Below are 12472 nucleotides of genomic sequence, written 5' to 3' on the forward strand. Positions count from 1 at the left end.
CTGCCAGAAACTAAGACTGGAAGAATAACTCACTGCCCCCTGATGGAATCTGAGGGTGTCCACTCTAGGACCATCATAAAACACAAGTATAATTTCCAATTTTCAAGGCGAACTTTCCAAAAATTCAAGGGTGCAAGCACATGATTTCTCTATTTCAACCCTACGTATATTTGTACAAAAACTGGACATATTGCGGGATCAAAATCGGTATACAGAGTGGCAAATCGGTGTTAAAATGATGAATAAAACCCTAAATTTAATTTAAAAACTGCACTTATTACACAAAATTAACATTTCACTTTTAACAGCACATTTATATGGTCATCAAAGTATTAGGTTTATTCCTGTGTAAAAGAGTCCATTGTTGCTTCTCAGACCTCCAAGTAAAGCATAAAAACAGAGGATCAAACAAATATTTACAGCAGAATTACCATAATCAATTTCCTGAGATTTGCATAACTCACAGGGTAATTGAGACCTCAGAAGTGTCACATCGGTAAATAAACCCTACATTTCGTGTTTAAGAGTTTATTTTACATTTTGCAGTTCATTTCATGACAAAATATGGTAACAATGCACCTCACATCTTTCAAAAACATGAAAAATTAACATTACAATGTGTTATTTAACATTCTGTGCTTTCATCAAAATCGAAATATGCATGCCTGCCTGTACTGATTGATTCTTGCTGATTGTTGGACTTTTAACCTCTGTTTTTAGTTTTTATTCATACCTACATTTCAGAAAGTGGTTACGTCTCCATCCTCAGGGTCTTGTATTTGTGTCTAACTATTCACAACCTTGAGGATGGAGACAGAACCAGTCTCTGAAATGTACGAATGAATAGAAAGTAAAAACGGTGGTTAAAAGTTCTGGAAGTCAGACCTAATCTTCTTCACAATCTTGATGAGGTGTGTGGCCACATGCCTCTTCATGCCATTGTGAGGAAGATAAGGTCCAAGTTTATTTAAGTTTGTTCAGAACTATACTGATGGTTGACATGAATGTTTGGCCAGGCATGACCATTACAAATCGGTACTTTTTTCAGCTTATGCCCATTCCTAGCCCAGAAGTAATGGAGAATTTCAGCCCTTTCAATCTAATGTTTCTTATGCAGTTTCAATATTGTCCAAATCATTTCACTTAATGGTGATGTGTTAAGCATGTTGCGATGTAACAGGAAAATAGATGCTTCAAAACTTATGCTATGCTCTATCACAGTACATACCTTGGAGCTAAGCTGTCAAATTCATCAAAGAAAAGAATACAAGGCTTCGCACTTTGAGCTCTGAAATAAAAGAAGAAAGAGGATGCACTGTAATGAATGAAATTAAAAATTACTTCAATAGGTAACAAATAAAGTTAAAGAGAGTCAAGTGTAATCCGAGCATGGTGAAGACATCAAAAGAGATTTCATAATGAATAAAAATAAGTTTAATTTAAAATAACCAATGCTGTTCAGTGCAAGGCTTGCTGATACCAATTTGAACTGACACCAACACTAATGCCAATATTCTTAGTGATTCCCACAGATATTGTAACCAATGCCTGAATATTGTAAAAAAAAATTAAATTTCAGAATATTAATTAATGTTAATAAATGATTATTAAAATTAGGATTTTTATGATCTAAAACATTAAAAAATATATGTCCTAACAACAATATAATATTCTAATTAGTAGTGTTTTCTCATGTAGCTTACTTCACAGAGTGAACTATTCATGTAAGAATAAAAAAAGGGGAACAGAAATAAGTAAAAACTATGTAAGTCTGTTTCTCAATATCATATGCTCACATATGCTGCAAATATTTATGAAAAATTATACACTTTGCATAATTTCCAGGCTATTTAGACTGTATGAAAGTGTCACATGGTCCAACGAAATAACCAGAATTGGGGAAAATATCAGTTGATAACAGTGATTGATTTCTGCTTGGTTCAAAATAAATGCAGTTTGAAATAAATAAATGAATAAATATTAGAAAAACAGCAGTTTTCTCACCAGCAAAGACCTTCCTGCCGCGATAGTAGGTCAGAGCTGTGAATATATGCTTCTATGACAATGTCCGAATTAACAAGGGGATACCGCGGATTTCCCCCTCACAAAAAGTTTTATCCCTGGCAAAAGAAAATTATGGTGGCTCAGTCGGTAACGCGTCTGACTACCATGCTAAAGGTCCCGGTTTCGATCCCCGGCCCGTTCAAATCCAGGAACTTTTCTAACATTGGAAGTAGCCCCGGTGCACACCCAGCGTCGAATAACATGGGTACCTGGGGGAAACCCTGGGGGGGTAAAGGTGGTTCAGGGTCATGGTGCTGATCACATCACCCCCACTCACAACCGGATCAAGAAAGTGTGGGGCGTTACCCCCACACCCCCTATACGCCTTCATGGCGTAGTGCTAAGCACAGGGGAACACTTTACCTTTTACCTTTAAAAGAAAATTATTTTCATCCAGGCCCGTAGCCAGAATTGATCTCGGGGGGGGGGGGGAAGGGGGCTCATGGGTTATGAGGGGGGGGGGCTTTGTAAATCAACTCCATTTTTCAAAAGTTTAACATTTTTAAATTAAGGTAAATTATGTGTGTGGGCGGAAGGGGTCATTAAGTTACATAAAGTTTAGAAATATCACACAAATACTACATTTTTTCTACATCTTTTAAAATATCACTTGAAGTGTTAATTGGCTGCTACTGAAATCATCCCTTACTACACACTCCATACTACGTTTATTGATACAGATATCACACAACAAAAAGGGACAATCTTCAATCATAGTGCCTAGCGTACATTCCACTCCCCGGCAGAAACAATAAAACTCCCCTTTGTTCCCAAACCTTTGACGAAGATGCGGAGGGAATTTGCATAATGACATCAAAGTCACAGATTTCTGTATAAATGGGAGGTTGCAACAGAGGCAACGAAGGTACAGATAAAGAAGCTCCCCTGTGAAGGAACTTTCTGAAGTCTAGAGAAGAGAATCTCCTAAATACTTGCCCCTACTAGACATCTTATAAATAAGATGAACGAATGTAATAGCTGCTGTTCATGTTCTGTGAATTTATCCTTCACCAAAGTTGTGAGCAAAATAATATCGGCTGTCTACATATTCACTCTTCACGCAAAGAAATTACACAAAAAAGTTTTATCTAATGTCAAGGGGGCTGACCTCAGTGGCAGGGGGGACTGATGGCAGTTCAAGGGGGGGAGGGGCTCAGCCCGTCTGGCCCCTGCCTGGCTACGGGCCTTTTTTCATCCCTGTCAGGGATATTTTTATACCCCTCAAAAAAAATGGAATTTAAGATATACGTATGTAGTATATGCTTAACTATGTGTAACAAACACAATTGAAAAATCATTTGTATATCCATTAATGGTCCAGTCATTAAAGATTTCCTTTTGAAAAGCATGCATCCATGTGGATTAAAAAGGAACACCATTCTGTAAATGAAAGACTCACCAAGCAGATACAACAACAGGATGTTTTCACTCAAGTTCTCATGGCATACTGCTGATATTTTACAGGAATTAAAGTGTTTATAAGAAACTTGTAGGTAGGCTAGTTGGACATTAATTTATACTTGACAATACAAATTTGGTAAAGTTTTTCGGTGTTGCTAGTTCAATAGCTATTTTTGTTTATGAGTTCGAGTTTTCTTAGAATGTACATATACTGTTGCTAAATTACCTTTAAATGTTATCATAAGATTTAATGGCCTAGGCTAGAGCCAGTGGTCCAGTAGTGGCTCGTGCCTAAAATAACAGGTGAAGAAGTATATTTATAGGCAATGAAAACAAATAGTAAGTGCCAGTGCCCCCCCCCCCCCCAATTTAAAACGTCTTTTTTGTCTTCATCCGTCCATCTGGAAAATGGTGTCTGCAACAAATTACACACTAAGTCATTTACTGGGTTCATTGTAGAAACCACAGCTCAACACATGAACACAACACACGATAGGAAACGCGAAACACACACGTGGAACATGATCTCGCGAGAACGCGAAGATTTTGCCACAAGCACTGGATGCGATATTTCTCCGACGAGAGAACTGCTTCATCTAGAAGGCGACACCCGTTCAAGGCCAACGCTAGGTGACGTCACCGTTGCCATGACAACCGGCTAAGTTTTCCGCAACCTAGCGGTGTTTGCTCTTGGGTTGGGACGAACTCAATACGTGTGTAGCGCCGAGCGGCGTGTTATTTGAGTATTATCGTGTGCGTTCTGCTGGGAAATAGTTTAATTTAACAAGCAAATGAAAAATGTCAATATTAATTTGAAAATTAGGTGAAAACATCTGCACTTGTTGCACTTGGCCAGCCGCCACTGCAGTGGTCGGAAGTAGCATGCTACTTGCAGCGATGCTACTGTAGTTGTAGCGACCATTTCGCTACAGCTACATTTCTCCCCGTAGTTTTGAGGTAAATTTTCTATGTGACAACAGTGTCAAAAAATCGACAATAACACTTACTTGTGTAGGTTTCAAAATACCATGTCTATTATAAGATAATGGCAATACGATAATCTAGATGATAAATGTTCTAATACAGCAGATTATAGATATCCACGTAATTTATTTCATTGGTATATGAATAATTTTGATATCCAGATAACCAAATGACATACATCAATATAATCCGACCAAATGCTATTTATCTTCAAGATAAATATGTTGATATAATAACATAAATAAAAATATGTTTATTGAAAAATATGTCAAATTTGAGTAACACCCTAATTGTAATACTTGGATATCAAATTTGTACTAATTTGCCACTTATATATGCACACATCATTCTCAAACTTTGTAGTAAAAATAGGTTACTGTGGCAACACTGCTATCAAAATGATAGAATGATGGGTATCATGATAATAAATCATGGAATCTAGTTTCTAGTAAGTACTACTGCTAGGGGCTTCTATTCAATACCCTTATTCTTTTTAAATGAAAAAGTAGTACAAACGTAGCGAAGTAGCAAGTAGCGAACAGAAGTAGCATAGCAAGCTACTTTTCGGTAAATGTAGCTGTAGCTGTAGCGAAGCTAAAGTTTTGGTAGAGTAGCTGTAGCGAAGCTAAATTTTTGGTAGAGTAGCTGTAGTGAAGCTAAATTTTTGGTAGAGTAGCTGTAGCTGTAGTGAAGCGAATATATGAGAAGAAACAAAATCTACTTTGAAAATAGCTAAGCAATGAAGAAAGTTACTTAATCTTGAAAAAGCGCAAATATTCTGAATATAACCAAAAAACTGTTTAAAATATGCCCAATCATGCGGAAAGGGCCAATACATGCATATTCCCTAATGAAGCACCTTATTTTAATGATTTTTTCAAAATATGAATTCCTATATCCTTACCAAACAAATATGCAAAGTTGTAAAACTCGTAGCCTTACTAATTATTGTAAGTTAGTATACAATAAAATGTAGATACATAAAGGTACTTACGATAGTGAGTATTGATTTTAAGAAAACTACGTTTCAGGATTCCACTGATCCCTTCATTAGGTTACCAAACTAGGCCAATGTAACTACACCTTAGCCTCGTCAGAAATGACAAGGACTTAGGAATTTATGGTGAGGCTGGGTAAAAAAGAATAAAAAGGAACATTTGGTCATCTGACCCCACGTATGTTAAACTGCCATGTTCCCAACTGTAAAACACCGATCTAAAGAGCCATTTGAGCATAAGGCTTAACACACAAACACGTTAAAAGACTGATCTAAAAAGCCGTGGGGACACAGGACTTGACACACAAACACGTTAAAAGCCCACTTGGGCTGAAAAGTTCGTAGGCTAACATAGTAAAAAATATTTTTTTGACAAAATTCGATTTTATTATTCAATATAGTTGCCTTCGAGGGCGATATAACGATTATAGCGGTCATACAATTTTTCGATGCCATTTTTATAGTACGATTTCTCTTTAGCCTCAAAATAGGCCTCAGTTTCGGCGATTACCTCTTCATCAGTGCTAAATTTCTTTCCAGCGAGCATTCTTTTAAGGTCTGCAAACAGGAAAAAGTCACTGGGGGCCAGATCTGGAGAATATGGTGGATGGGGAAGCAATTCGTAGTCTAATTCATATAATTTTGCCATCGTTTTCATTGATTTGTGACACGGTGCATTGTCTTGATGAAACAGCACTTTTTTCTTCTTCAAATGGGGCCGTTTTTTCGTGATTTCATCCTTTAAACGCTCCAACAACGCTATGTAATAATCGCTGTTGATGGTCTGGCCCTTTTTGAGGTAATCGATGAATATAATACCATGCGCATCCCAGAATACTGATGCCATAACCTTGCCAGCCGACTGTTGCATCTTTCCACGCTTTGGATTCGGTTCATCACTTGCAGTCCACTCGGCTGACTGTCGATTGGACTCTGGAGTGTAGTTATGGAGCCATGTTTCATCCATTGTAATATATCGACGGAAAAATTCGTGTTTATTACGGTTGAATATCGCTAAACATTGCTCCGAATCATCAAAACGTTGTTGCTTTTGATCGATTGTGAGCACGCGCGGCACCCATTTTGCACACAGCTTTTGCATGTTCAAATATTCATGCACAATATGTCCAACACGTTCCTTTGATATTTTTAAAGTCTCAGCTATCTCGATCAACTTCACTTTACGATCATTTAAAATTATTTTGTGGACTTTTTTGATGTTTTCGTCGGTAACAGCCTCTTTGGGGCATCCACTGCGTGCATCGTCTTCGATGCTCATTTCGCCTCGTTTAAATTTAGCAAACCACTTCTCAACGGTTGATTTTCCTGGTGCAGAGTCCGAATAATGTTTATCAAGAAAAGCCTTGGCTTCAACAGTATTTTTTTTCGCCAAAAAGCAATGCTTTATTAACACATGAAATTATTTTTCATCCATTTTTTCACAATAACAAAAGCTGCTTCACTCACAATGCTATATCTCACGAACTAATTATCAGGCAGCTGTGAAATTTATACACGTATCTTTTGAAGGTTAGTACTAAGTAAAAATCACATGGATTTAATTCTAGTAACGCCATCTATGAGTCAGCCTACGAACTTTTCAGCCCAACTGTTAGATGTGCACGTTGGTGAGTTGTGCAACGAACTGGCGTGGCCTCCCGTAAAATGCCGAAAGTCCTTCGGTTGATGTCCCCGCCCCCTACCTTTCCTCTTCTGTATTCGGTAAGCTACGTCATATCAAGTTTGAATTCTTTAATCTCTTGGGCTGCGCTAATCAGAGTCGGAGTGACCCACAAACCGATCTTTTCTTTAGTTGTACCCATCGCTTAAACATTTTGATCCATATTTCGTCGACATTCCCATCTTCTCTATTAAGCTTATTACTCCTATCTTTGCCGCTTCGTAAACATTCCGACTTATCAGTTTGCTATCAATCCTGACAATCTCTCGTTTTTTAATATCGTGTTCTTCTTCGATTATATGTTCCGAGAACCTAGTTCTCGGTATCCCTTCCTGAATATCTTTGTCATGTTCACCCCATCGGGTTTTCATGTTTCTGCTGGTTTGCCCTATGTACTCTTTATTATAAACACACTTGATACTATAAACCCCTTTTTTATCCTCTTCTTCATTCTCCTCTTCCATACCATCTTTCTTATATTCCGTGAAATACTTCTCTCCAGTACGCAGAGCCCTCATCCCACATTTGATACCATATTCTTTAACCACTTTTTCTATCTTTTCGGATACTCCGTTGAAATAAGGTATATACATACCTATGTACTTATACTTCTTTTCTTCTCCATTGATTCCATTCTCTTTCCTCTCCCCCTTCCAATCCTTATCCTTATTTTCCCTGTCCTTCCCACATATTTTGTGGGCTTTTCTCCGAATCCTATTTAAGTTATTCTCCTTATATCCGTTCTTTTTTTTCTAACATTGTAAATCCATTCCTCTTCCATTTTCTTTTCGTCCTTATGGTTGAACAATCTTATACCCCTTATAAAGAAGTTAAGGAACATGTTATTTTTAATCCTTCTAGCATGCTCTGATTTATTGTGGATAAACATATCTCCAGCTAAGGTTTTATGAAATACCCCTGTCTTAATTTTTGTTCCCGTTTTAATAACCTTCAAATCCAAAAATCCCATTTCATTTCCTACCATTTCTTCTTTGGTGAATTTAATTCGGTCCTCTTGTTCTGCCAGCAACTCAAACATTTTTGTGAGATCTGTATTTCCCCTGATTACAAAGATATCATCGACGTATTTTCCGAAGTATTTGACGTTACTCCTCACTTGTTCAAAGACTGCTTTCTCGAGGTAATGCATAAAAATCCCCGATCCTATCCCGGAAATTGGGTTACCCATTGCTAGTCCCTCCTTCTGTCTGTATAACCCTTTATTGAAACTAAAATAGTTGTACCTAGTGCATAAATCGAACCATCTCATATACTCTAATCCCACGACGATGTCTACTCCTTTCTCCCTGAGCCATCTATAAATAAGCAATCAGCGGCCTTGTCCCTAGGGATACTGGGGTAAAGGTTTACGACATCGAAGCTCATTATTTTATCTCCTTCATTAATTTCGAGTTTTTCAATCGCTTCCCTTACTTCACTTGAATTATTAACACTATATTCGGTATTACATCCTATTTCTCTAATCTTGGTTACCAGAGTTTTAGCCAAGTTATACCATGGGTGGGAATACATGGGGATAATCGGTCTTAATGGAACACCTGCTTTATGGGTTTTAGGTATTCCAGAAGCGATCGGTTTATCTCCTTTCTTACATCCTTCGAGCAATTTCTTTTTCTCAATTCTGACTAGCGTAATGCCGGTTTCAATTTTTTTCTTGGTTTCCCTTCTTATCTTGCCTATAGGGTAGGGATGGCCAGATCCAGATCCTGGTGGATCCAAAATCCGGATCCGGTTGGTTCCGGATCCTTAGGATCCGGATCCTAAAATTATTCGGATCCGGATCCAGAACTTTCGGATCCGGATCAGGTACTTTCGGATCCGGATCCGTTTTGCCATCCCACATGCGCTTCTTTGGAAAGCAAGAATGTGCTTATAACATATTGTTACCTGCTAATATACATATATATATAATATACATACACATATATATATAGTGTGTGTGCGCGCGTGCGCGATTTGTAATTAATTAATTAATACACTTACAAGGGAGGTCTAAGTCTCCCCCTCCGATTTCCATGAAACTTGGCATTTGTATAGAGCCCCCCCCTCAAATGTCAAGATGAGGAGAAATTGAAGTGGGGATCTGACCCCGAAACCACGTAAATATGGTATAGGAAGAAACAGGGGGCATAGGGCCTCTCTATACACCTGTCAAATTTCATGGGAATCGGAGAGGGACACAGGGGTCAGATGATCCCCACCTCAATTTGTCCTCATCTTGACATTTGAGGCAGGTTTTGCCCCTAAAACAGTTTTTTAGCCGAAACAAAAAAAAAAAAAACACGTATTTCTTCCTTTGGGCCCCTCTATACACGTGCCAAGTTTCATGAAAATCGGAGGGGGACACAGGGGTCAGATCCTTACTTCAATTTGTCCTCATCTTGACATTTGATGGGATTTTGCCCCATAAAACAGTTTTTAGCTGAAACAAAAAAACATGTAATTCTTCCTTCGGACCCCTCTATACACCTGCCACGTTTCATGGAAATCGGAGGGGAACACAGGGGTCAGATCCCCACTTCAATTTGTCCTCATCTTGACATTCGAGAGGAGGTTGCCCCCTAGAACAATTTTTTTTTGCCGAAACAAAAAAACACGTATTTCTTCATTTGGGCCCGTTTATACACACACCTGCCAAGTTTCATGGAAATCGGAGGGGGACACAGGGGTCAAATCCCCACTTCAATTTGTCCTCATCTTGACAATTGAGTGGGTTTCGCCCTGTAAAACAGTTTTTTAGCTGAAACAAAAAAAAACACGTATATCTTCATTTGGGCCCCACTATACACCTGCCAAGTTTTATGGAAATCGGAGGGGGACACATAAGTCAAATGCCCACTTAAATTTGTCCTCATATTGATATTTGAGGGGGGGAGGGTTGACCCCTAAAACAGTTTTTTAGCCGAAACAAAAAAACACGTATTTCTTCATTTGGGCCCGTTTATACACACACCTGCCAAGTATCATGGAAATCGGAGGGGGACACAGGGGTCCGATCTCACTTCAATTTGTCCTCATCTTGACATTTGAGGGGGTTTTGCCCCCTAAAACACTTTTTTAGCTGAAACAAAAAAACACGTAATTCTTCCTTTGGGCCCCACTATACTGCCAAGTTTCATGGAAATCGGAGGGGGACACTTAGATAACCTCCCTTGTTAGTCTTACACTTTGTAATTATTTAACACTGCATATATTATAATGTTTTATTTTAATTTGTAAAACTGTAACTGTAGAACAATTGTATAATTTTTGTATAACATTTCTATCTTGTTATATGTGTTAAAGGTTTCATCCTGGAATGGAATGTCTCACATTTATGTGTGTTTCCATTTCCAATATATTCGAATGAATACATATTCGTTTCAATGGCATTTACAAAATCACCTCGGACATTTGTGCACGAGTGTGTTAGCCGATGCGTAGCAAAGTATTTTAGGAACATCACTTGAAAAAAATTCTTGTAGGACTAACGAAAAATTTCTTTGTAATCGAAGATCATAATACCTTTTAAGGTGTGGTAATATTATAATGGGATTGAGATACGAAACTCTCGGATCCAGATCCGGAACTCTCAGATCCGGATCCAGATCCGAAACTTTCAGATCCGGATCCAGATCCAGATCCATAACTTTTTGGATCCGGATCCGGATGGATCCGGATTTTTCGGATCCGGATCCGTTTGGCCATCCCTACTATAGGGCTCTACCTCACTACTTCGAAATCGTTGCTACAAAAGCATTCTTTCATTTTCTTTCTGTATTCATTCTGATCGATAACTACCATTTTATTTTCTTTGTCCGACCTAATTAGGAAAACATTATTTTCTTTAACCCAGGTTTTAACATTGCCTAATTTCTTTTTATATTCTTTATGTATGTTCTCTCCTCTTTTCCCCCCCTGTCTATCTTTTTTTCCCTTTCATTTCTCTTCTAATCTGGTTTTCAATAATATCATGTATTTTAATGTTTAGCCTCGCTTTTGTCTTCTCTATCATCATCCCTATTCCCTCGGCTGCTACTATGAAATCTTCTTTGGAGATCTTTTGATTCCCAATGGCAAATTTTTGTCCTTTTCCCAAGATTTCCTTTAGGTCTTTAGGTAAAATTAAATTAGTTAGGTTTAATACGTTGTCTTCCGCCTTCCCGTTAACTACTTATTTTCGTTATGTTTCTTGTTTTTACATTATTTCTGTCCAATCCTAGTTAGCTTCTTCCGAATAATGGTTCAGTGTTTACTTTTAGCTACTTCTACATACATATGGTGCCTTTCTTCGATTCTCATCCAAGTCACTCCGTCCATAATGGCGCTAAGCTCCAAATGTAAATTTATACACTCTTTGTTAAGCCGGTTTACTGTGGAGTAAGCCTCCCTAATACATCTATTCACCATACACATTTGCAATCTCTTTTTCTTCTCCTCCTCTTTTGTACTTAGGGGTTGAAAGCCCCATTTTAAGAAACTCGGGACTACCTCCATCTTAATACATTCTTTGAGAAACCATATTCTATTGCTAGTCGCGTTTAACATAATCCTTGTCTTTTGAAATTGGCGCACTTTTTCCCCTGTATCGGGGTACACTATCATATTTTGTGCTCGTGCAACTTACTCCCGTTAAATAAGTTAGCATACAATAAAATGTAGATACTTAAAGGTACTTACGATAGTGAGTATTGATTTTAACGAAAACTACGTTTCAGGATTCCACTGATACCTTCAGCAGGTTACCAAACTAGGCCAGTGTAATTACACCTTAGCCATGTCAGAAATGACAAGGACTTAGGAATTTATGGTGAGGCTACATTTTATTGTATACTAACTTATTTAACATGAGTAAGTTGCAAGAGCCCAAAATATGAATAATTATTGTATTCAATCGTAACTACACTATATCAGTCTACAAAGATTGGCGGTGATAAAACCATGAGAGTAAAATTAATTAAGGATGTGAAGAAGCCTGCAGTGACTTCATGGAACACTTAGCATTTAATATCAAATTTGTAGAATATCAATTACTGGTACCAGTAAATTTTCATCGGGATCTTATTGGTAATGATTAATAATGATTCAAATAAAACAATGGACTTTTTAATGTTTCAGCAATATTGATTAAGCACAGATTAAAAATTTAGTAAGGATAGCACAGATTATCACATCACTATCATGCATAAATGCCATGCAGGTACATTGATAAATAATAAATTTACCATTCTAGCACTTCTGTAATTCTCCTATTCTGTTATAAACATTACAAATAATAAAATTTCAAGCATGACTACATAATTAACATGATTTCTTGATTCCATATTCCTAATTACACTAAAAAA

At 37.6% G+C, this 12472-nt stretch overlaps 1 protein-coding gene across 1 annotated transcript in view; it reads right to left on the bottom strand.

Annotated features, from left to right (window-relative positions):
- LOC145988087 (peroxisomal ATPase PEX1-like) overlaps nt 1-12472 on the bottom strand; it is a 134999-nt gene that overhangs the window by 99446 nt on the left and 23081 nt on the right. The window contains exon 6 of the mRNA XM_083122921.1: nt 1229-1288. Within this exon, the coding sequence (XP_082979047.1) occupies nt 1229-1288 (60 nt within the window). The remainder of the gene's footprint in view (nt 1-1228; nt 1289-12472) is intronic.

Source organism: Lepisma saccharinum, chromosome 5 (genome assembly GCF_977018435.1).
Source record: "Lepisma saccharinum chromosome 5, izLepSacc3.1, whole genome shotgun sequence".
Classification (NCBI taxonomy): domain Eukaryota; kingdom Metazoa; phylum Arthropoda; class Insecta; order Zygentoma; family Lepismatidae; genus Lepisma; species Lepisma saccharinum.